The sequence below is a fragment of the Hakea prostrata genome, chromosome 1 (genome assembly GCF_041222555.1).
Source record: "Hakea prostrata isolate BN-2017 chromosome 1, UWA_Hpros_2, whole genome shotgun sequence".
Classification (NCBI taxonomy): domain Eukaryota; kingdom Viridiplantae; phylum Streptophyta; class Magnoliopsida; order Proteales; family Proteaceae; genus Hakea; species Hakea prostrata.
In genome coordinates, this window is record NC_142600.1 from 72969767 (window position 1) to 72994031 (window position 24265).

The 24265-nt window shown below is 42.0% G+C and overlaps 1 protein-coding gene across 1 annotated transcript; it reads left to right on the forward strand.

Annotated features, from left to right (window-relative positions):
- The first annotated feature begins 217 nt into the window (after positions 1–217).
- On the forward strand, positions 218–23360 carry AN (NAD(P)-binding Rossmann-fold superfamily protein). The gene is made up of 7 exons (XM_089142221.1): positions 218–1056; positions 1993–2161; positions 2239–2369; positions 18598–19386; positions 19576–19623; positions 20927–21043; positions 22412–23360. Exons 1-7 carry the CDS (start codon positions 454–456, stop codon positions 22481–22483), a joined length of 1929 nt encoding a protein of 642 aa, XP_088998347.1. The 5' UTR covers positions 218–453; the 3' UTR covers positions 22484–23360.
- Positions 23361–24265: the final 905 nt, after the last annotated feature.

The following is a 24265-nucleotide window of genomic DNA, read 5'->3' on the forward strand; positions in this document are numbered from 1 at the left end:
CTACCATCATTTTTCCACATAATTCTTTCATTATTTTTCTTTCTCCCTCACCCTCACTATACATGGGACTTACATGTTTTTTTATTAACCATTTTTTCCCATCCCAACAGTGCAAACAATGACAGCCTTGATGATCTATATGAGGATTCCAATCCAATGATTTCCGAAACATTAAATGTGAACCGGATGCATCGTATCCAGGGACATTTCTGTCAACAAAAAATGACACTGCTGTGAGGTTCGGACCGGACTCGAGAGACGAGAATTCCACTCCCGAAGCATGGGAGGAAGAGAAAGCAAAGCGGAAAAAGCAGTGCAAAAGCCTGTGAAAGGGGTAAGAGGGAGAGATGGAGAAGAAGAGTAGAAGCTCCGAAAAGATTTCAGTCGTAGAATCAGCATCGGTGAAGTAGAGGATAAGTGAAGAAGAAGAAGAAGGCGAAGGTGTTGCCGGCAATGTTGCCGGCAATCAACGGCAGTCGCAAAAGCATTACAGCAACAATGCCTCATATTAAAGAATCGTCTTCTCTGCCCCTGGTCGTATCCCTCAACTGCCTGGAAGATTGCAGCTTTGAACAAGAATACCTAGCGGGCATCGCCACCGTCGAACACGTGGGCCTCAACCGTCTCGCCGATGGTCTAATCGAGTCTGCTGCCGCCGTCATCCTTCATTCGCTGGCCTTCCTCCCACGCGCCGCTCAACGCCGCCTCCAGCCATGGCAAGTTATCCTCTGTCTCGGTTCCTCCGACCGCTCTGTCGATTCCGCTCTCGCCGCCGATCTCGGACTCCGCCTTATCCATGTCGATGTCTCCCGTGCCGAAGAGATCGCCGACACTGTCATGGCTCTCTTTCTTGGCTTGCTTCGACGCACTCACTTGCTCTCTCGCCACGCATTCTCTTCCTCTGGCTGGCACGGTTCAGTGCAGCCTCTTTGTCGCGGAATGCGGCGGTGTCGAGCTCTTGTCTTGGGAATTGTTGGTAGATCTGCTTCCGCCAGGTCGTTGGCTACTAGGAGCTTGGCGTTTAAAATGAATGTTCTTTATTTCGATGTTCAGGAGGTACTCACTGATATCATATGCTTGACATTACTATACTCTCTCTTTCTCTCTCTCCCCTCCACACACCCCCCCCCCCCCCCCAAAAAAAAAAAAAAAAAAAAAAGAGTTGATAACTGGGTTCTAGAAATCTGATGTTTCAAGGTCCTGCATTGGTCCTGCATTGGAACTGCATTAATTCATTTAGTCTAGACAGATTCGTTCTGTTAATGCTTTAGAGTTCAAGTCGCTTTGGGGTAACATAGGGTGGTAGTATAGTGAACTGCTTGAGTTTTCGCTGTTTTCCCTTGCACCCGAAATGCTGTTACAATAATTAATTTGTAGAAAGGGTTATACATTTCCTTCCATTGCTCCGTAGTTTTCATTTCCTTTTTGAGACAGAATTTTAGTCATGCACGGTTTCTGTGTAACTTTCTTTCTTCTTTAAGCTATGCTACCTAACATGGATGCAGTTGTTAAGCAAACCAATTTTTTTTCTGGAAATATGCCGTTAGCTTTTCTCACTAAATGAAAACTGAGTTCTGAATTGGATTTAAAACTCCTTTTCTTTGAGGGGATAACAAAAGGTTGTTTTTGATGGAAGTGAATTTGGGTCCTTGAGACCGATGCCCTTGCTGTAATCTTTGAGAAACAATTTGACTCGAGAAGTTTCTGATTTTCTCCAAAGAACTGAAAAAGGAGACAAAAATAAGTGCTTTTTAAGTTAGGTTTGTTGTCTGAGTTCAGTTATTATAGTATGGACTCTGGTAGATGAGTGGTCAAACTTGTGTGCTTAGTCCTAATTTCTAAATCGAACTTTAAACAATGGAGAGCCACCTTTATACATGTTGTACAAGGTTGAACGTGTTGTTATTTGTCACACAGTTACATTGTATCTCTAATTCACTCTTCAGATTCTAATTGGTTTTGGTATTTTTCTTTCGTAATTCTCTCATACAGGGTAAAGGAAAATCAGGCAAGCCACTTACAAGATTTCCTTCAGCTGCTCGGAGAATGGATACTCTTAATGATTTGCTTGCAGCAAGTGATCTTATTTCACTCCATTGTTCTTTATCGGATGAGACTGTTCAGATTATCAATGCAGAACGCTTGGAGCACATAAAACCTGGTAATTCCATATTAAATAATAATTCTTGCTGCCCCCTCCAAATATCCACCTAAAGGGGTGAGCATTCTTTTGTGCAGGAGCATTCCTTGTGAACACAGGGAGTAGTCAGCTGTTAGATGATTGTGCTTTGAAACAGCTTTTGATTGACGGGACTATTGCTGGTTGTGCACTAGATGGTGCTGAAGGGCCACAGTGGATGGAAGCATGGGTATGAGCATTACCCTTAGGGTATGAATTGTTATCTTGTATGCATGGGATTATTTAGGCATTACTTGATAATTAAAACAATGAATGTTCCTTATCATACTTGCTTTCTTGGTAGTTATTTTTTATTTGCTACCATATTCCTTTTGCCTTGTATTTGTTTGGCAGAATATAGTCCTGCTATTGCTAAGATTACATCATTCCTTAGGATTGATTATTGGATTTACCCTCCCTTCCTGCTATAAGTAAGCAATGTGCAGTGCTAGATCTTGTTGTGCATGAGGTCATAGCTGGATGCAAATCCCAGTTTGTGAAAGTTCTTATAGGACAGCTAAAAAGCAAATAATGCCTTGCTCTGTGCGTATGCCTTTACTTAATCTATTTCTCCTAGTTTATTCAATCATGTAAAAGATGCACTTATGACATGAGGTAGTATGACCATCAGATGCAGATGGTGAAGTCTAAGCAGGAGGGCTGAGGCTTAAGGTTCATGGTCTTTGAGTATTAAATTAGGAATGAGAAATAATTGCAGAAATATCCATAAGACAATATAATTAAGTGATTTCACTTTCATAAAAATAAGTTTGTTTTGCCCGTCTACCTTCTATCTATTGTGTGCCACACTTCTATATTTTCTTCATTTACTTCATTTTACCATTTAGTTTTTACTTTTTTATTCATTTCTAACCCTACAAGGCCCAAATATCTTAAACTTGATTCTTTTGTATAATACATTTTCAAATATATATTTAGTTTGTTAGATTTTTGAAAAAAATAAAAAAATGTTGACAGTATCCATTCTCTGGCATTAATGAGGTCCATGATACTTAAAATCGTGTATATGGCCTCTGCAAATTTTAATGATGGGGATTTTGCCTGCCAACCTCAGGATGGCTGTGCGTATCTATCATTGACACCCCCCCCACAAAAAAAAAAAAAAAAAAAAAAAAGAGGAAAAAATAAATAAATTGTATACTGCAGAGTGTTTTGGAGAATTTAACGTGTTCATCAAACCACTGCTTACAAGAACGGCACCCAAGCTAACACATAAGTTGCACCTCTGAATGATAGGTAGCACCTGCATCCTTCATATTACATGAATAGTTTTCCACAGTTAAGACACCTTCCAGCATTCTGCATGAATAAAATCTGTATTTTTGTGGGTAACCATAGTTCTTATATGCCTTTGGGCTTGTAGCTTATAGCAGAAGTTACCTTTTCATGTATGCTGGGCCACAACCACCATAGAAGAGGTTGTTAGGGCAAAGGAGGGATTTGTATCTTTGTAAAGATCTTTTTTTGGTTCTTTTGCCATTAGATCAGGAGAGACTAGGATTACAGCTGATTTTGTAGTTTCCCATTTATTTTTTGATGCAGCCTTACTCTTTGAGGCATTGAAATACAGTTTGACACTTTGACCTTCTATTGAATAAGATACCTTGACTTACAAAAAGAACTTTTAAATTCCTACCTGCTGATGGGAAATGTTTGGTTATACTCCTTCATTTTGATATATCATATAGTGATTTACTTACCTATTTGTTGGAATTATAGAGTGTTGGCTATCCGTGCATTGCATGATGTTGATTGAAATCTAATCCCGGGGCCTGTTCCTGTTTGCTTATTTGAATTGATTTTTTTTTTAATACTAAAACTTATAAATTCATGTTATGATGGGACAATACCTTGCTGCCCCACCACCCGCGGTACAAGGTCTCCTGCAAATGCCAGGGATAAGGCTGTGTACGCATTCCCTTCCTGACCCTAAAGTAGTGGGAACCTTGGACTGGGACGCTCTTTCTTGTAATGTTACAGTAGTTTGCTGCTACACGATACAAATTCTCTGCCTCATTTAGATGGCGTATTGGTTCTGGGTTTCTCACCTTCATTATGCATAACTTGTTGCTAGGGATTGGTAGTATGTTGCTCCAGTAAATATCTATTACCAAAAGCATGGACCCATGATTACTAAAAATATATTGTACTCATGATTTCTTATGATAGGTCTTAGTTATCTTTTCTTCTATTGGCCTATAGACCTTACACAACGAGGTGCCATTCTAGTTAATCGTTATAACCTCTTTAATTTCCCTTTGTCTATGTTGACTGTCCTGATGTGCTTATCATCAATATGGTTGTATGCGAAATTACACCTATGATTCACACACACACACACATATGGAAAAGTTTTGCAAAAGTAAGGGACTTATAAATTAGCTAAAAATATTGAAAATTGATTTAGAAAAAAGTTAATGAAAGCCAAAAATCCAATTGAAGCAAAAGAATATAGTTTACAGGTTTTGGAATCATTAGAATTATATCAAAGGTTTAAACGAACAAAAGAATATATAGATTGATGCGTCCAAAATTTGCTCAGCCCTTAGATCTCCTCGTGATGACCTGCAAAACGAAAGCGTCAGATGTGGCCCGACCGCGGGGGTCGGGAGTCCACCTCCGAAAGCTAAGTCAGTTGATGAACTTAATCACAAACGGCTCTGCTAGAAGTACAGAGCTAAGGAATGAAGAACTGGGAAAGGTGATCTAGATCGTAAGCCGCTGATAGTTTAAGTCTATCAGTATGTATCTGAACCCGAGTCTCAGATAATGTGTTTTTTATCCTCACCTCGTATGGTAGTGAGGTTTATATAGAGTGTACCTTCGAATCTCCTTCGTTGGATGCACTTGAGCCTTCTTCGAGTAGTCGTTGGATCTTAGCAGATAGATCCGTTGAGCAACAGACTTCTACTAGTTTGGACTAGTAGAGGAAACCTGAGATAACTCTTTTGGTTATGCGATGATTATCCCTTCGATAATGATTAGCCGCAGCCGTCAATTCGAGTCTGCCATCATTAGGGTAATTACCCTAATCCATAAGTAGGATTAGGGCGTGCTTGTAGCTGAATCAGTTTTCTTCTTCAGCAAGCCATCTTCTGGATCCGGTTCGCTCGGGAGCGAGTCAGTTCCCTCTGTCTCGACCGGGGTCGAGGGTCGAACCAAGTACGAACCCGGTTCGATCATAATTTCTCCGTATCACGAGCCCCCCAGACCAAGCGTTCGGTCGATCCCGAGGGCTTGGTTTTTAACTAGGTTCTTCGTCAGGCGATAGACTCTACGTGCTCCATTAAATGTCATATCACATTTAATGCGGTGGTCACTTTTCCTCGAGCGTTGTGAGGGTAAGGCCACGTGTCACCTTGCAGTCGATCTGTCGTGGCTCACGAAATCCAAGTGACGGTTTCCGGACGCTTGTTTCGGATTCGTGAGTTCAAACTTTCAAAACGTCTTTCAATTTCGGTCGTTGATTTTTAATCAATCTCGATTGTTCAGATTCCCGAACACTCGTGCGGATGTTTTAAAAGCGGTTCGTTGTCTTCGTAGGTTTCATTCTTTCTGTCTGGAATTTGAACCTTTGTTGTCTGCTTCGCGCTTTCTTGCTCTCAAGCTTCTGCCTCACTGAATCAGTAAGTTTACTGAAACAAGTAATGGCGGACAATGGGGCTTCTCTGGTACCCAGTGTTGGTAATAGTAGTGAAGCTTTTGCTTCTCCCTTCGAACGAGTCGGATAGTGATAACAAAACCCTAACGTCTGTCCTCGGCGCGAGTTTGCTGAAGTTTCTCAAAAAGGTTTAGAGAGAAAAACTGAAACTCCTCCTGCCCTCCTGGAGTCTGGATCTTCCAAGATTGTCGAGTCTTCTAGGCAGCCTCAAACTTCCAGGTCCGATGGTGGACCTGGTTCTGTTCCTTCCATTTATAATGAGGAAACCCTTCTTACAGCCATCCAAGATTTTGACTTTCCTTCCTCTTATCAGGTTAGGGCTCCCCTTTCGATGAGAGGGTTGATTCAACCCTTTCGGGTGAATTTTCTCTGTACATAGATGCCTTTGGAAAGTGGGGTTCGCTTTCCCTTTTTTAATCCTTTGTTCTCCATGATTCTGAATCATTGGGACATTTGTCTCGGAATGCTCCTTCCCAATAGCTGGCATCTCATCGTTGGCTTCTTGGGTTTGTGTTTTGAACTTGGCATTACGCCATCTCTTTCTCTCTTTGTACATTTTCATGTTCTTTCTATCTCTCATCCTCCCGGATGGGTTTTTCTGTCCAAACGCAATAAGGCTGAATTTGATTGGAGGGGCAGCATCTTTGCCAAAGGAACTTGCCCTTTTAACCACAAAAGATGGCGCGAACGATACTTTTTCTGTCGAGCGCCTCCATCGGATCTTAACTTCCCGACCGCCTGGAGGCGGTGTACTTCTTCCGAGAATAACCGAGGCCTCCCCTTATCCAGAGAAGATGAGGCGGCCGTCAGGAAGATCAAATCCATTCCATGGTATCAAGAAATACATGGATTTGAGGTGGAGTATAACTCCATTCTTCAGTACTGGGGCTTGGGTCATTGTGAGCTTCTAACCATCATCATTTAATTTTACTAAAGTGATATGTCTTTAATTCTGACCCTTGTTCTTCTTTGCAGTGCCTCCAAGAATGAACCCTGAGAACCTGCGAGCGAAGGCCGCTAGGGCCGTTGTGACAATCGAGCAACGATCACCCGAGCCTTGACCATAGATCAAGAGGCTTCTGTTCCCTCTCCCGACCCCTCTTACAGGGGTATCAGGAATATCAGGCCCGTAGCTGATGCTTCGGGTAAAGGGAAGAAGCCGATGGTGGAGAGGTCTAATGTCTCCTCCTCCGCCCGAACCAAAAGGAGGCATGACACAATTGATGCTTCCTCCCATAAAAAATCCAAAGCTTCAACGGATTATGAGGTCTTCACCCCCCAGTGGACCCTGAAGTTGACCGACAGGGTGACTCGGGACCCTGAGAAAGCTGCAGAGTGGAGCTCCCTCAGTCTTGCTCCTTCTAACCGCCAGGAATTTGAAGCTCTGGATGACATTTCCCTTGTTAGTCAATCCACAATGTACCGGTCTTCTCGTTTACTTATTTTTTCATAATTTGTTATGACTTCTCATAATATTTTCCGCCTTCCCAGGAATGCTGTGTTGAGCTTCTATCAACCCATGGAAGCATTGAGCCGGGTTGGCCGCACCAGCTCCTTGCTGCAAACCTGTGAAGAGAATTTGGCCAAGGCCAATTTTGAGATAGACCGGCTGTCTGTAGCTGCTGAGGAGCTGCAGAGAAAGCATGAGGAAGAAGTGATCTCCCTCAAGGAGGCCCTTGATGCTTCGAAGGCTCGTGCTGCTCCTGCCGAGCGTGAGGCCAGGAAGCAAAAAGCAACTACCACGTTGTTCGGTCATAGGCTTGAATTCCGATGTAAGGAGAACGAAGAATATCTGAAGTTGGCGATCCCTAGCAAGCCCGAGCATATAAAGCTAGAGCTTCGGAAGGAGTGTTTTCGAAAATACTTGAACAGCGTACCTTTCTCCGAGTTGCTAGGTGCCTACAACATTCAAGCTTATCGCTTGGGGCAGAATGACGTTTGGGAGCGAATTCTCGCATCAATCCCTTCCTTCGATACTGCTCCCTTTCGTGAGGTGTGCCATAAAGAGGTCTTCGGGAAAGTTGGCATGGATCTCCCAGACTGGGCTCGGGAAGAAGATGATCCTTTTCCAACTGACCCTCAATATGAGGCATACTTGGCGGACGAGCCGGCGCTTCCAGAGGAGAAATCACAAGCCGAGTCTCAAGCTGCTGCTATAGAGGACTCAGCCAATGTCATTCTTGAGGAAGGCTCTTCTCAAGATCCTGAGAAAAGTCCTCCCAACCAGTGTCCCTCGGGCAATAATGAAGAAGAGGCTTAGGGAGTTAGCTTTTGTTTCTTTGTAAAGATGGACCTCCTTATTAATGAATAGACATTTCTTTTTCATGTTGGCCTTTCCATTTCCCTGTCTCCTGCCGAAATCTTGTCTTGAATATCAAAGTATAAATGATAAAACTTATCACTTAACTTTTCATTCCTCGCCGAATAATAATCTTGTAGAAATATTGTGAAGATGCGTTTCGGAAAGATGCATTAATCTTCCCCACTACTTCATTTATTGCAAAGTCCACACGTTTCCCTTCTGCGAAGTTCAAACGTTTTCTTGCTTTTGTATACCATTCACTGTTTCCAATGAATCGGAAATACACCCATTATTATAATGGCGGTGCAACGATTGGAGGTATCTCTGCATCGGGTGCTCGTTTCCACATGTTTCCATGTGGCATCCCTCCAACCTTTGATCTTGCTTTCTGCGGATTTCGAAGCGTCATTTCGATCTGGGTTGTTGGTTGTCCTTAGCCTTCAACCGTCGTCTTAATACCTGAGGCTATTTAAAGCCTTCATGGGTACTCTCCATCTATCCTGCTATCTGCAAGTTAGATTTGCTAAAGTGCTAAAGCGACATTCCGTCCTTCTGCCTGCTTCCGTATTCCTCGTACTCCAACAATAGCTCTATCAACCTCTGAACAAGTGAGTTTTTTTTTTTTTTTTTTAGTTACTCATCTCTTTCCCCACTTCCCCCTTGAGTAAACTGCACAGTAGTAGTACTTGGGGTTTAGTTAATCGGGTTTTTCTGAAGTGATAGAGAACTAGGGTTTTCCCTTTTTTTTTTTTTTTTTTGTTGTCGTTGGATATCTGTACTGATACGGCTTTTCTGCTTGCATAGTGGCTCCCAAGATCAACCCGAACTTTATCAGAGCGAAATCTGGCAATAAAATCGTTCCGTCGGCGGTGGTTGGGGCCAGTGAGGTGGTTTCAGCTAGTGAATCCTCCAAGCGTAAGGCGACTGCTGTTGGTGAATCTTCAAGTCAGATTCCCACAGTTTCTATTGATGCCGCCCGTACGCCTCTTTTGCTCGAAGTGATCGCTCGTCTTTCCCATGAAGATCTTGATCACCCCGTTGTTGATGGCGCTGCTAACGCCCCTGCTGCAGAGACCGTTGGTGCACCCCCGAAAGAGACTCTTCGGGCATCTGAGGCAACTATGTTGGCATCTGATGAAGGTGTGGTCCCAGCAGGCACTGCTCCTATTTCCAATTCTAATGCTTGTTTGGCATCCTCCTCTCCTTTGGAGTTGGAGGATTTTGCCACTAGGAAGTGACGTCGGGTGACAGGTGATGCAACTCATCATTCTCTTGGTGTAGCTCATCCTTCTCATCCTTCGCCCGAATTAGTGTCAAACGAGTTTGACAGAGCGTTGGAATGGTGCACTGCTGCTCGAATGACTTCGAGAGCGCAGCTTCTTTCCAAACTTCTGAGATGAAGTCTTTACGAAGTCACTTGGTGATGTAAGTCTTTCTTCATTATCTTTCGATTCTGAAAAATTACTCTTCCGCTCCTTTTTAACTCGGAAGGTGTTTTGGGGAGTCTTCTTGGTAACTTCCACAGCCAAGTGGAAGCAGTTTCTAGGCTCAGTAGGTTGAGCAATGAAGTTTCCAGGCTTCGGGAAGTCTCTGAAGCTAAAGATGCTGAGATTGCTCGCCTTCGGAAACTAGCTTGGGAGGTTGTTGGAGAAAAGAATTTGATGATCGGTCGTCTTCAGTCGGACTTGGATGATGCCAGGGAGAAGATCCGGCAACTGTAGCAAGCAATTGGAAAGTCAGGAGCCAAAGGATCTGAAACGTTACCTCAAAGGCAAGCTGTCGTTCCTTTGCCCGAATCCCTTCCAACTGATGTTCGCAGAGCCTGCGTCTTCAAGTATTACACAGTAAGCCCTTTGTTGATATGCTGAATGCTTATAACTTGCAGGCGTACCGGGATGGTGAGAACGAAGTATGGGAATCAATATTGAGGAAGGATCCTCATTTTGATACGACTCCCTACAGTGCTGTTTGCCATCCTGAAGTATTTACCAACCTGGGTATTCCTCCTCCCGACTGGACCAAAGATAAGATTGATCTTCCACCTTTCGATCCAGATATTATGCATTATCTGGAAGATTCTCCTATTTATTCTCCCCTGGAAAAAGTCAATTATGACGAGCTCGTCTTGAATGCAAGTTTGGTCGAGGACCATACTTCTCCTGGACAAGCTGGACAAAGAGTATGAAATTGCGGAGGATTTTATGCATACCGAAATATTTTTTGTAATCCTCATTTCTTCTCTTCTTTTCCTTGAATCCACACCAATGGTTGACTCATATTTTTGTTCTAGCAAAGTCATGTCGATCTTGTATAACTTCTTAACAGTCACCGATGATGATTTTCTTGTTTGACCGAAGATTGTATCCAGCTCTTGTAATTGTTTTAATACTGGCCTCTTTCGATCTTTTGAAGAAATAAGAAATTAACTTCATCTTGAACTTTGCTAGCCACTTGAATTGCTATTGAATTAGGTCTTAGTTGTTTGAAACAATGCCTTTACTTAAAGATTTCCGGAGAAATACAATAAGTCTTAGAAGGAACTCACTCGGGTTTTAAACCGATGCCTTTACTTAAGGATTTTCGGAGAAATACAATAAGTCTGAGAAGAAACTCACTCGGGTTTTAAACCGATGCCTTTACTTAAGGATTTCCGGAGAAATACAATAAGTCTGAGAAGGAACTCACTCGGGTTTTAAACCGATGCCTTTACTTAAGGATTTCCGGAGAAATACAATAAGTCTGAGAAGGAACTCACTCGGGTTTTAAACCGATGCCTTTACTTAGGATTTCCGGAGAAATACAATAAGTCTGAGAAGGAACTCACTTGGGTTTTAAACCGATGCCTTTACTTAAAGATTATTCGAAAATTCAATAAGTCTTGAAGGAACTTACTCGGGTTTCAAACCGACGCCTTGTGAAAGGAACTCACTCGGATTTTCATTCGATGCCTCGACTTAAGAAGATCCGAAAAAATTCCATAAGTGTTGAAGGACCCACACGAATTTTCATCCGATGCCTTATAGTTGGATCTTGTTCTTGAATGTGGTGTATGATGCCCCCCAATCAAAAGATAGTTTGTTGAAAGCCAAAAATTGCATTGATTGAGTTGAAAATGATTACATCGCGAACAAAATTGAAATCATCATCAAGGATAAAACTTTTTGAGATGCCTGGCATTCCACGACCGATCCAACTCTTTCTGAGTGTTGATGTTCTTCAGCCTATAAGCTCCTGAACCAACTGGTTTTACAACCATATAAGGTCCTTCCCAGGAAGGGTCCAATTTTCTTTGGTGACGCGGGTCGGAAGCTAGGGTGTTTCTCTTCACCAAATCTCCGGCTAAGTACCGACGATTCTTCACTCGAGTAATATAATGAGACGCTATCCTTCTTTGATAATGTTGAGTTCGTGCTATTGCCTTTGCCCGAACTTCGTCCAACAGATCAAGACTATCAAGCAGTCCTTGTTCATTTGCTTTTTCCTCGAACTCACGATCCCGTAATGTCCCTGCCATTATCTCCACTGGTGCCAATGCTTTGGATCCATATGCCAACCTGAATGGAGTTTCTCCTGTGGGTGTTCGAACCGTAGTTCTATAGGCCCACAGTACATTATGAAGTTCTTCGACCCAAGAAGCTTTGTCAGCTTCGAGTCTTCTCTTTATTCCTTCCAAGTAGCGTTCGGTTAGTAACCTCTACCTCGTCCATTGCTCGGGGGTATGCCATCGAGGACATACGATGCTCGATCATATATGTTCCGCAAAATTGCTCAAATTGCGGACAGTTGAACTGAGTACCATGGTCAGTGACAATAATCTTTGGAATCCCAAAGCGATATACGATTGACTCAAGTACGAATTTCTCCACTTTTTTCTCAGTAATTGCTGCCAGGGCACTGGCTTCAACCCATTTCGTGAAGTAATCAATTGCTACTATTAGATATTCCCGTTCGCCTGACGCCTTGGTGAATTTGCCCATGATATCAATTCCCCACATCGCAAAGGGAATGGGATCTAGAATTGAAGTTATGGTTTCCGACGGGCGCTTCGATACTATGGCATGAATTTGACAGTTACCACATCGACGAACATACTCCATAGCAGCCTCTTGGACCTTAGGCCAATATAACCCAAGTCTCAAAATTTTGTGAGCCAGGGCTCGTCCACCCATGTGAGCTCCACAAATTCCTTCATGAACCTCAGCCAAAGCTGATTTTGCTCCTTCGGGGCCTATACATCTCATAAAGGGTCCAGAATAAGATCTTTTGTATAGTCTCCCATTCTGAATGACAAATCTAGCTGACCGAATCTTGATCAACTTTGCCTCTTTCGGATCCTCAGGTAATTTGTCATCTCTCAGATACTTGATTATTGGATCCATCCAGCAACGCTCTGCTTCAATATAAGAAATTTCTTTCTCATGATAACTTGGAAAAGTTATTTCTTCAATATAGACCGAAGGGTCTAGGTTCTTTTCTTTGGCATTGGCTAGTCGGGATAGCTCATCTGCCACTGAATTTTCATTCCTCGAAATCGAGATATCTTCAAATTCCGAAATTGGTTTTGAAATGCCCGCACTATCTCTTGATATTTCTGCAAGCGAGGTTCTTTAATACCATACTCCCCTTGGACTTGGTTGACTATAAGTTGAGAGTCACTATAAATAGTAACATCTGCAATAGATAATGCTTTTGACAACCGAAGTCCTGCTATCAGAGCTTCATATTCTGCTTCGTTATTACTTGCTTCAAATGCATATCGAATAATAAATCCTGCTGGACTTTTTAATAGAATTCCAGCTCCTGCTCCATCTTTATTACTCGAACCATCCACATATACCTCCCAAGTGGTTGGTATAATGGGATCCTCGATGGTGGGTTCCACCGGTGCGTGAGTAGTTTCTACTACAAAATCTGCTAATGCCTGAGCCTTGATTGCAGTTCTGGGCTTAAAACTCACTTGGAACTCACTGAGTTCAATTGACTAGGATACCATCCTTCCAGACAAATCAGGTTTATTAAGAACTTTACTAAGAGGAAAAGTTGTAAATACCTCAATTGGATGAGCCTGAAAATATGGCCTTAGCTTCCGGCGGCCATCATGAGAGCCAGAGCACGCTTCTCAATCTGCGAATATCTTGTCTCCGCATCTAGCAACACGTGGCTTACATAGTAGATCGGCCACTGTTTTTTATCTTTTTCACGAACAAGTACCGCACTGACCGCTGAAAGTGACGTCGCTAGATATAGCTGTAATATTTCCCCCTTCTCCGGTCTTGACAAGATCGGTGGTCGTCCAAGTGCTTCTTTTAACTCCTCGAAAGCTTTCTGACACTCTTCAGTCCATTTTGCTTCCTTGCTGCCCTTCAAGTCTTTAAGTGCCTTGAAGAAAGGCAAACATTTTTCTCAGGACTTGGAGATGAATCGATTCAAAGCAAGACTCTCCCCCGTTGTTAAACACTGCACATCACGAACAGTTTTGGGAGCCTCCATATCAACCAGAGCTTGTATTTTGGCAGGATTAGCCTCAATTCCTCTTTGTGATACCATGAAGCCCAAAAATTTGCCCGAGGAGACTCCAAAGGTGCACTTTTCTGGGTTTAGCTTCATTTGATACTTTCGCAGTACTGAGAATACCTCAGTCAAATCTGCAATATGATTTGCTTTTGTAAAGCTTTTCACTAGCATGTCGTCAACATAAGCTTCAACATTCTTTCCTATCAGCACTTTGAAAATCTTGTTGACGGCCCTCTGGTATGTTGCTCCCGCGTTCTTCAGGCCCAAAGGCATGACCTTATAATAATAGCTTTCACGATCAGTCATAAAAGCCGTAAACTTCTCATCCTCCTTATTGATAAGGATCTGATTATACCATGAGTAGGCATCCATGAAACTTAAAGTTTCATATCATGCAGTCGCATCTATCAAGAGGTCAATCCGAGGCAACGGATAGCAATCTTTAGGGCAAGCCTTGTTAAAATCTGTGTAGTCTGTACACATCCTCCACTTCCCATTCGCCTTTTTTACCATTACCACGTTGGCCAACCAAGTTGGGCATTCAATTGGTTCTATGAAACCAGAATTCTTGAGTTTCTCAACTTCGCTACGAACGGCTTCATATTTTTCAATGGAGAAATTTCTCCTTTTACGTATCACTTGGTTTCGCCTTAGGATCTATCCGAGTTTATGCTCTGCATGACGACCCGATCGATTCCTGGCATGTCTTCATCGAGACCATGCAAATACATCTTTATTCAGTTGCAGAAATAACTTCAACTTATCTTTAAATTCCTCCAATTTGTTCGGACCCGATATAAGTAATCTTTTTCTCATCCCTCGGTACACGGCTGAATTTGTTCCAGCTTCTCCACTGGTTCGGGTCTTTGCATCTCGCCTCTTCCCGATCGTCTCGAACTTCTATAGGTAGGGCGTTACCTTCCTCGGGCCCTCCTTGTCTTTTAAATAGGCAACGTAACATTGCCGAGAGATCCTCCGGTCGAGGAGACTTGACCAATTCCCATATCGATCGGGAATTTTATCTTCGAGTGTTTTGTCGAAACAATAGCACCTATCTTAGATAAAGATGGTCGCCCGAGGATAATATTGTAAGCTGGCAGTTCCCGAACCACCAAAAAATTGATTCGGACGGTTGTTTCCTTAGGAAAACTTTCAATAGATAAGTTCAACTGGACCGATCCTTCCGCCACTGTAGATGACCCCGCAAAACCATACAGATGTGTGGATGAAGGTTTCATCAAGTCCCGATCCACCTTCAATTTTTGATACACTTCGTAAGAAATTAGGTCATTGCTGGACCCGTATCAACCAAAACTCTATGCACTTCCCGACGTGCAATATCTACCTTGATGACTATGGCATCATCATGAGGTAAACAAACGTCTCTTTCGTCCTCCTCGCTAAAGGTGATAGAATCTTCACCATTCAGCTTTTTTCGCTTCTGCGTCTCTCCGGTTCCAACAAATTTGGATTTTGTTTTCAGACTCCGAAGTGATTCGGGCTCTGGTCCCCCGAAGATGGTAAGGATCGGTGACCGAGTAGCTTCAATCACCTCCTTGCCCTTCTTAGACTTCGGGGCCTCCCTTGATCGTTCCGAACTAACCGAACGATCCCTTTTAGGAGCAGCCGCACGTGGCTCACGTGGCTCCTCCCTCCTTCTGTTAACAAAATTGGACAAATGTCCTTGAGATATTAATCTTTCAATATCTGCTTTTAGATGACGATAGTCATTTGTATAATGACCATAGTCCTTGTGGAATCGGCAATACTTTTCTCGATCCTGCTGCTCTCCGGGTTTCAAAAGAATTTTAGGCAGCCACTTCAAGATATTTTTTCTTTTGATGATATTTAAAATATCAGCCCGAGGAACATTCAATGGAGTGTACTCACTTTTACAGGGAGACCTTTGGCGCCAAGCCTGAGATTTTCCAACCCGATCACGGACATTTTTCTTTGGCTTCGCTTTCGCTCAGAGCCTTCGTTCCTTATTGGAGACTTTATTATCTCCTTGGCGCGCGTCTAGAATCTCCATGACTTTAGCCCCGCTTCGGCATCTCTCGTACCAACTCAAAGCATAAGTCGCAGGCATATCCCGTAGTAATAACTCCAGGAGTTTTCGATTAGTGAGTCCCGTGAATAGAGCAGTTTTGGCTGCTTGCTCATCCAAATTTTCTATCTCCATCGTTACTTTGTTGAATCTTTTCAGAAACTCTCTGATTGATTCGTTCTTCCCTTGTCCGACGAAAGAACAAGGTTTCTTCCGTTTTCTTGACTCGTATTCCACTCTGGAATCGCCCTATGAATTTGCGCGCCAATTCATCAAAGTTTACGATCCTTCCGAGAGGGGAGGTTTGAAAACCACTTTGTGTCTTGCTCCGGTTAGAGATGAACCAAAAACCCCGCATAAAATTTCATCGAATTACTCGAAACCGCCATGGTCTCGTTGGTAATAGCCGATGTGAGTCTGTTGGATCTCCGGAGCCATCAAATGTAGAAAAGGTAGGCAAACGGAAGTTATGGGGAAACTGATATCCCGCAATTGGCTCGGCAAAGGGGGTCTTTCGAATGACTGAGTAAATATCCTCAGCAATCCTGCCTTTAGCCAACTGCCCTAATTTCTCATTGATGTTGGCCAATTCTTGACCAATCTGGGTCGGGTGATCTTCAGCAATATGATCACGACCTCGATTAGCACGATCATCCCGTGCTATCCGATCATCACGAACAGCCCGTCCTTCCCGAACATTCCGCTCGTCTTGAACTGCTCGATCATCGCGAACGGTTCTTCTGACAGTTAGTGAGTGAGTTCTTACCCCGTATCCAACCTTGTATTTGAATCGCTTGTACTCTCTTGCGGTCTGTCGAACCGATCGTCTCACCTAGGTTGATCATCAATCCTCCTAGGTCCTCGGTCTCCTTCACGAAAATTCTGATTGATATTCCGGTCTTCAGCTAATCTTTGATCACGTGGTAATGCACGTCTCCCCAAATCGCGTTGATCAAGTTCTTGTGGTAAAACCACTCGTTTGGTGAGCAGGCGGAGTGCCTGGCTCACCTCCAAAAGTTGAATCTTTATCTGATCCAATTGATCTTGGAGTGTATCAGGAGGATTACGTCTTCTCTGACCATCATCTACCTCGATAGGATTTTGGCTTCCCTGGGGAATATCTGGATTATTCGCTCCAGGGATCTGAACACCGGAATTGCGCTGTGCAACGGCTGCTGATCTAGTCACCATGGCTTTTCAAGTCTTTCCCACAGACGGTGCCAAATGATGGTTCCAAAATCTGCTCAGCCCTTAGATCTCCTCGTGATGACCTGCAAAACGAAAGCGTCAGATGTGGCCCGACCGCGGGGGTCGGGAGTCCACCTCCGAAGGCTAAGTCAGTTGATGAACTTAATCACAAACGGTTCTGCTAGAAGTACAGAGCTAAGGAATGAAGAACTGGGAAAGGTGATCTAGATCGTAAGCCGCTGATAGTTTAAGTCTATCAGTATGTATCTGAACCTGAGTCTCAGATAATGTGTTTTTTATCCTCCTCACCTCGTATGGTAGTGAGGTTTATATAGAGTGTACCTTCGAATCTCCTTCGTTGGATGCACTTGAGCCTTCTTCGAGTAGTCGTTGGATCTTAGCAGATAGATCCGTTGAGCAACAGACTTCTACTAGTTTGGACTAGTAGAGGACTCTTGAGATAACTCTTTTGGTTATGCGATGATTATCCCTTCGATAATGATTAGCCGCAGCCGTCAATTCGAGTCTGCCATCATTAGGGTAATTACCCTAATCCATAAGTAGGATTAGGGCGTGCTTGTAGCTGAATCAGTTTTCTTCTTCAGCAAGCCATCTTCTGGATCCGGTTCGCTCGGGAGCGAGTCGGTTCCCTCTGTCTCGACCGGGGTCGAGGGTCGAACTAGGTACGAACCCGGTTCGATCATAATTTCTCCGTATCATAGATAAACAAAGAAAAGAGGTAGAAACAAATTATTAGAAGATTTAAGACAACGTGACCCATAAAATGAGAGACTCTACTATCTCCTAGGCCCCTCTACAATTTTGTATCATATCATGCTTCTTAGAAAGTATTTGTATAGTGAGAAAGCGAAGACTAAGAAAATAGTATAGTCTTAGGTTTATCTCACGCATACTGGCGTGAAAAATATCCGGCAAATTAGCACAAAAATGAGGAAGGATTTGAGATAGAATGTTTACAGTCGTGCCTCTACTATCTCCTAGGCCCCTCTATAATTTTGTATCATATCATGCTTCTTAGAAAGCATTTGTAAAGTGAGAAAGCCAGAAAATAGTACAGTCTTAGGTTTATCTCACGCGTACTGGCGCGAAAAATATATTTTTAAATATTGGGGGGAGGGGGAAGGGTTGGATGTGTGGGTGGATATAATAGCTTCAAAGTCATAAGTGGTCTCAATTTTTCATTTTCCACAACTAAACTCCTTATATCTTATTTTCCTATGCTATTGTTGTCCTTCAGCGTTAAACTTCTTAGATAATCTCACTTCTACCATAAAGTGCCATAGTTTTGTTTCCAAGTACTTCGCATTTGTTTTTGAAAGAAATTTCAAGCGTGGCAAGTAGCAAGAACATTCCTGTAGAGGGGACCATAATCATTGGCCCTTAAAAACTGGTACATGCTGAAGGAGAAAAGCATCAATAGAGTAACTGTTTACGCTATTTATTTTAATTATATATTTGTCAAATATCCACTCTTTGATGTTGCACTTGGGGAAACTCTTTACTTATGTATTGTCTTCTCTCTGGATTTTTCCTGTCTGTGTGCACATGTGTGCTGCTGTACATGTCCAATGTCTCTTCTATGCTCATGCATTCACGTATTTAGGGGCTATTTATTTATCTATTCTTGAGAGGTACTGAGCCTTCGAATCCTGAGTTTGCTGCAGGTAAGGGAGATGCCCAATGTGTTGATCCTTCCCCGCAGTGCGGATTATAGTGAAGAAGTATGGAGTGAGATAAGGGAGAAAGCTATTTCATTGTTGCAAATGTTTTTCATTGATGGGGTTATTCCAGATAGTGCCATCTCTGATGAGGACGAGGCAGTTAGTGAAACCGGCTATGAAGATGAACAATCTGAAAAGCTAGAGACAGAAAGTGCCTCAAGGAGTCATATTGTTGAGCATGTGATTGATAACATCCAATTAAGCCTAGAAAATTACCAGGAAAAGGGTAGTTATCAATTAACAGAGTCCCACAGCCTACCTCAAGCTTCAGTTGTGTCCAGGAACCAGGATGAGGGAATGTGTAGCAGATCAGGGAAGAAGAGTAAGAAGAGACATTCTCGCCGTAAATCCCAGCAGAAGTCAGATGAATTGGAAAGAGATAGCAACTGTAACTCACACAGAGAAGATGATCAAGCTTTGAGTGGCACTGACCAAGAGTTCAGTTCTAGTTCCCGTTTTGCTTCCCCAGAAGATTCTAGAAGTAGGAAAATTTCTGTGGAACCAATAACAGTGTCAACTTCTGAGCGGCAAACAAAATCAAACTTGGGGATTGGTAGAACATTAGGCGAACTGCTAAAAGATGGTTATGTTATTGCTTTACATGCTATAGATCGTCCTGCTTTGCATGTGTCCAGGCAAAGAGTTCCTGGTGGTGGCTGGTTCTTAGACGCAATGTGTAATGTCACTAGAAGGGATCCTGCGGCACAATTTTCAGTTGTTTTCAGGAGCAAGGTGTGTATTGGATCTTCTTTTACCTTTAGCTTGTGTAAATTATGAATTCTGTGGAATGGCTATTTGTCTTGCTAATCAACCTGATATTACTTATCTGACTGCAAGCTTGTGTAAATTATGAATACTGTGGAATGGCTATTTGTCTTGCTAATCAGCCTGATATTACTTATCTGACTGCAATTTCTTCAGGACACAATTGGACTGCGATCATTTGCTGCAGGTGGAAAATTATTGCAGGTAGCTACTATTTCTCATAGTTTTGTTTATTGAGAATATTCGGTGGGGACATGGAATAGTAGACTTTACATTCTAATGCATTGCAATACTTAAATTTTTTCCAAAAACCCCCCCCCCCCCCCCCCCCCCCCCCCCCCCCCCCCCCCCCCCCCCCCCCCCCCCAAAAAAAAAAAAAAAAAAAAAAAAAAAAAAAAAAAAAAATACGGGGGGGGGGAAGCAATGATATGAGATGTGGTCTCAATGACTAGTATGAGGTCCAGAGAGTAATGCAGTTGTAGCTCCAAATACTTTACAAGGCATGCTTGTGAAAGCTCAATTCTTTGACAATTCAGATATGCATTTATATATTTTTGTTTGCATGATGTTAATCCTCTGCAAGATTTTACCTGTGACGTGCTTTTGTGGTTTGTTTGGTTATACCTTTTTCTTTTATTTGTGCTTCAAATTGATCCAATGCAAAGCATATGGAGCAGCTAGGATTGGGGTCCCAACCTAGCCTACTGATGTTAACAGGCTGGAGCGAGGACAAGTTCTGTATTTTGTATGGTAACCAAGTGCTGTAATTCATTTTGCTAAAATTTGGTAGATTCATATGTGTTTGGGTCTGTTGGAGTTTCTATGGTGGGAGCTTGGATTGCTGAACCTAAACAGCTCATTGAAGTATCTTCTGGAACTGTGGTATGCAGAAGATGCAAAACTTTAGAAAGACTTGTGTTTGGAGGAATTGATTGTGGTTATAATAGTAGGTTTGGAATTGACATTTGACTAGCTCACATGAAACTATAAAGTAAACTGTTGTCTTCTGTCCTTTTAGTTCCATCGTTAAGTGAACATTTTGACCTAACCTTCAGTTTATGAAGGGGCATGTTGCAAGAGAAACAATATTCTGCAATTACGGATGTTCACTCTGCTGATAATTTAAAAATGTTTTTGATGTACCCATTAGTGTATATATTAGACTAGGATTTAAAAATGTGTGTGCATGGAGCATTATCAATCTTTATCCAATTTTCCTTGTATTCTGAGGACTTGCCATGTCCACATCATATGATGACTTGTTCTATTTGCATGTCATTTGAAAATTTTTAGCGTCACTCACTGACCTACTTTTTATCATGTCATTGTATTATGTGATTTATGTAATATTTCATTGGAAGCCATTTTATGATGGTCTTGCAAATTCTTTGGACTTGCTCCTGTTCTATCTGTTTCTGAAGGTTTCTAATGCTGTGGCTGGAATTGGCTGCATGAATGCCAATGGCTGCTTCTGTAGGTTGACTTTAATTTTATTTTTGAATTCCAGATAAACAGAAGAATGGAGTTCGTATTTGCTAGCCACAGTTTTGATGTTTGGGAGACTTGGACGTTGGAAGGCTCCTTGCTGGAGGATTGTAGGCTTGTCAACTGTAGAAATCCCTCGGTATGTTTCTTTGTTTATCGATGAAACATGTGCTGTTATTGGTAATTTTCCCATAATGTGATCATTTTTCATGAATGATTATTTTCTGAACATTTGTAGCTTCCAAACATTTATGATGTGAATATTTCACAACCTGTTCCAGTTGATTGAGTGCCTTAAATTTTCAGATTCCAAGGAAAAAATATCCATTTTATGTGTTGCCTTCTCTGTTGATGTTTTCTTGTTCTGTATGGCTGGAGTTGATTGCCCAATACCAGAACTTCTTGCTGATGTGGACCAAAGGAGGAGGAATTGAAGATGGCAACCAAGCCTAGCCCATTGAGCAGCCCAGTTTGAGGCCTTGTGGTTGAGCTTGGTCCACTTAATAGGCCAGATGGAAGCCCATCAATTAGTCCTTTAAAGTAGTACACAGGTGTGGGTGTATTTTCTTGAGTATCCTTTTAGAGGAATAGAATGTTCTAGATATTTGAAGGGCCTTAGAGTCCATCCTCATGATTTTCAAGATTAATGAAGCTTGGTTGATCCATTCTTTGCTGTGAGAGATGGCTGTTTGGAAGAGATGCCCTAGTGGATGGTGAGAGAGTAACCAAAGACATAGGTGAAACTTGAAAGGTTCCTGCTCATGCCCCTTTCTTCTTCTGACTCTCATTTATATTTTGTTTTCTGTACCCCTAGGCCGTACTGAAGCTATCCATACATACAGTTGGGATTGTCAGTGCCCTACTATGTTATGATGGTGGAAAACAAGTGCTGTTAGCGTCATTCCTGCTGCATCCACATACTCTGTGGCTGCCTCTTTGGAATTTTTGCTCCAGAAGTATTAAATCCCTTATCTCTTTCAATGTGTTACTCAGATACTTGTGAGGTTTTGTAGAGCTTTCCTTATTGGAGACCTTCAATCTACCGCAAATTAGGGCCTATCTAATGGCTATGTTTGTATGTTCTAATGTCATGTATTCTTCCCATTTTTGAATCTATCTACCAGTTTGGAGACATAGCAACCTATCTAACCCTTCAATCACCTTCAAACTTGGAGTATTGTTTCATTGTCCCAACTCCATTCAACCAGTATTTAGGGATAACCCTAGCCCTGTTTCTGGGTTAATGGAGCCCCATAGACTGCTGTATCACTTGACCAATGATCCTACATGGAGATTTGTTGAATATCTCCCTCATAATGCTTCATGTATGCATTTGCATTTTTCTGGAATAGATTTTTTTTTTCTCTAATTCCAGAATTAATGGGTTTGATGCATAGGCCACCTTTTTTTTTTGGGTTTCTTTTCCATGTTGACTTTGGTCAACTATTCCTTTGTTAGCTTACCTTGATGCTTTTATGGATTAATCATTATTTCTCAACCACTGCAGGCCATTCTGGATGTCCGGATTGACATTCTTGCAACCGTAGGAGATGATGGGATCACTCGTTGGCTTGATTAAGCTTGCTCTGTGAGAGGATGTAGCTAACTTATTCATTTATGTTTCCTTTCTAGACTGTTGTGTTTGGTGTCCTCTTCAACTTGTAAAGCATTCAATTTTGATCGTCTTAAAATCTAACCTATGGTGTTGGTTTTGTCTACTATGTCTTTTAGCTTGTGTCTTTACACAGGGAGTGGTTTGCTGTATCAGAAAATTATTGTTGTTAATTTGTATTCGGATGAACTTTTTAAACGCAAGAATAATGTAACCTGAGGAAGAAGTCAAACTAGTAGCAAAACGATAAAAACAAATGATCCATCTGAGGTTCGGTTCAGGCTCAATTTGGCCGAGTTTGTCCCTGGCAGTACCAGAACGATTTGAGTGGGTTACAGCGCAATTGGATTGGTTGGATCTTACCGATTCAACGTGACCGATTCTTAATCCAACACCCTATAATCGTGAGTTTTCAGACCCAGAGGGAGTCTATTTTTGGTTTTCTTATTTATTTAAGCATTCTGGTTCATTTGATCCACCTGAAGATGGAGATCTCATATTACTAACACTGTTTCTTTTATTAGCCCCACATTCCAACGGAAAACCATTCTTGGTTTCTCACTCTCCAGCCAGTTTACGATACAGTTCCCTCTGTGAATGATGGGGTTCAACTCGTTTGGTGACTATTGCTTGTCCCAACAGGTGCTCTCCCTAGCATCCTATTGCTTTTTCTTCCATTTTTCAAAAACACAAGGAACTATGCTTTCCAGACGCAAATATGCAAAGTTACCTTCTTCTTAGGGGGTGAAGAGAGTTTTGAGAGAATAAGCACAAGCAAATCACTATTACAGATAGTAGAGGCCCCAACACAAGCTCTGCTTGTTAACCGACAAGGCAAGGTGATGATGATGATGATGGTAGCATGTCTTGGCAAAAGTTTTTCTTTGTAAGAACGTTTACGGCATTCTTCACTACAGAATCCCAGTTCTCCGTTGCAAAAGCTTTGAAATTTGTTCAGATCAACGTGTAACTTCACTCACAAGAACTGAACAGATATTAGAGAGGAAAATTAAGTGAATGAGTATCAGCCATTTAATGAACTTATACATGAAGTGTTTTTATTGGAGCTCAACCGGTTATGACATAAGTCACAGGGCTAATGCTTGCATAGGTCTCACTCGATAAAAAGTCCGAACATTGCGTAGCTGGGGGCGCTAGGTCACCACTACTGCATCCCCTCTTCTATTTACCAAAAAAAAAAAAAAAAAAAAGCCGGTTATGGCACAAGTGACGTGTTTTAAGAGACTAATATACCTTCGAGTCTCCAGAAGTGAAGGAGTAAGTTGAGCAGTAGCGGTGATGGGTCTGTGTTTTCTATATCATATTGGATTTCAAGATTTAAATCATCAAAACAGAGAAACACCTCAATGGGTTCAACAAAAACAACAAAACCAGGAACGTCATTTGCATGAATAAATCAATAATGTTTAGTATAAAGAGAGGGCAAATTTCGTTGTTCCCAGGGTTTTCAAATCCTGCCAATTGATCGTGGGTGATTATTCTATTTTTTTTTATAATATTTTTTAACAGCAGGGGTGATGGTTTGAAGAAAGAGAAAGAAGAAGATGCAGTGTGACTATGGATGTAGGCCTGATTTTGTGGGACTGCATCTGATGGTCCAAATACGCTGAGATATGGACAGTGTTGATTATATCTTAGTTTAGAGTTTTTTGGCATAAACATATAACTCGTTCTCTATAATTGGTTTTTTTATTTTGTTGAAATTAGTGGATTGTTTGGCTGTCAAGT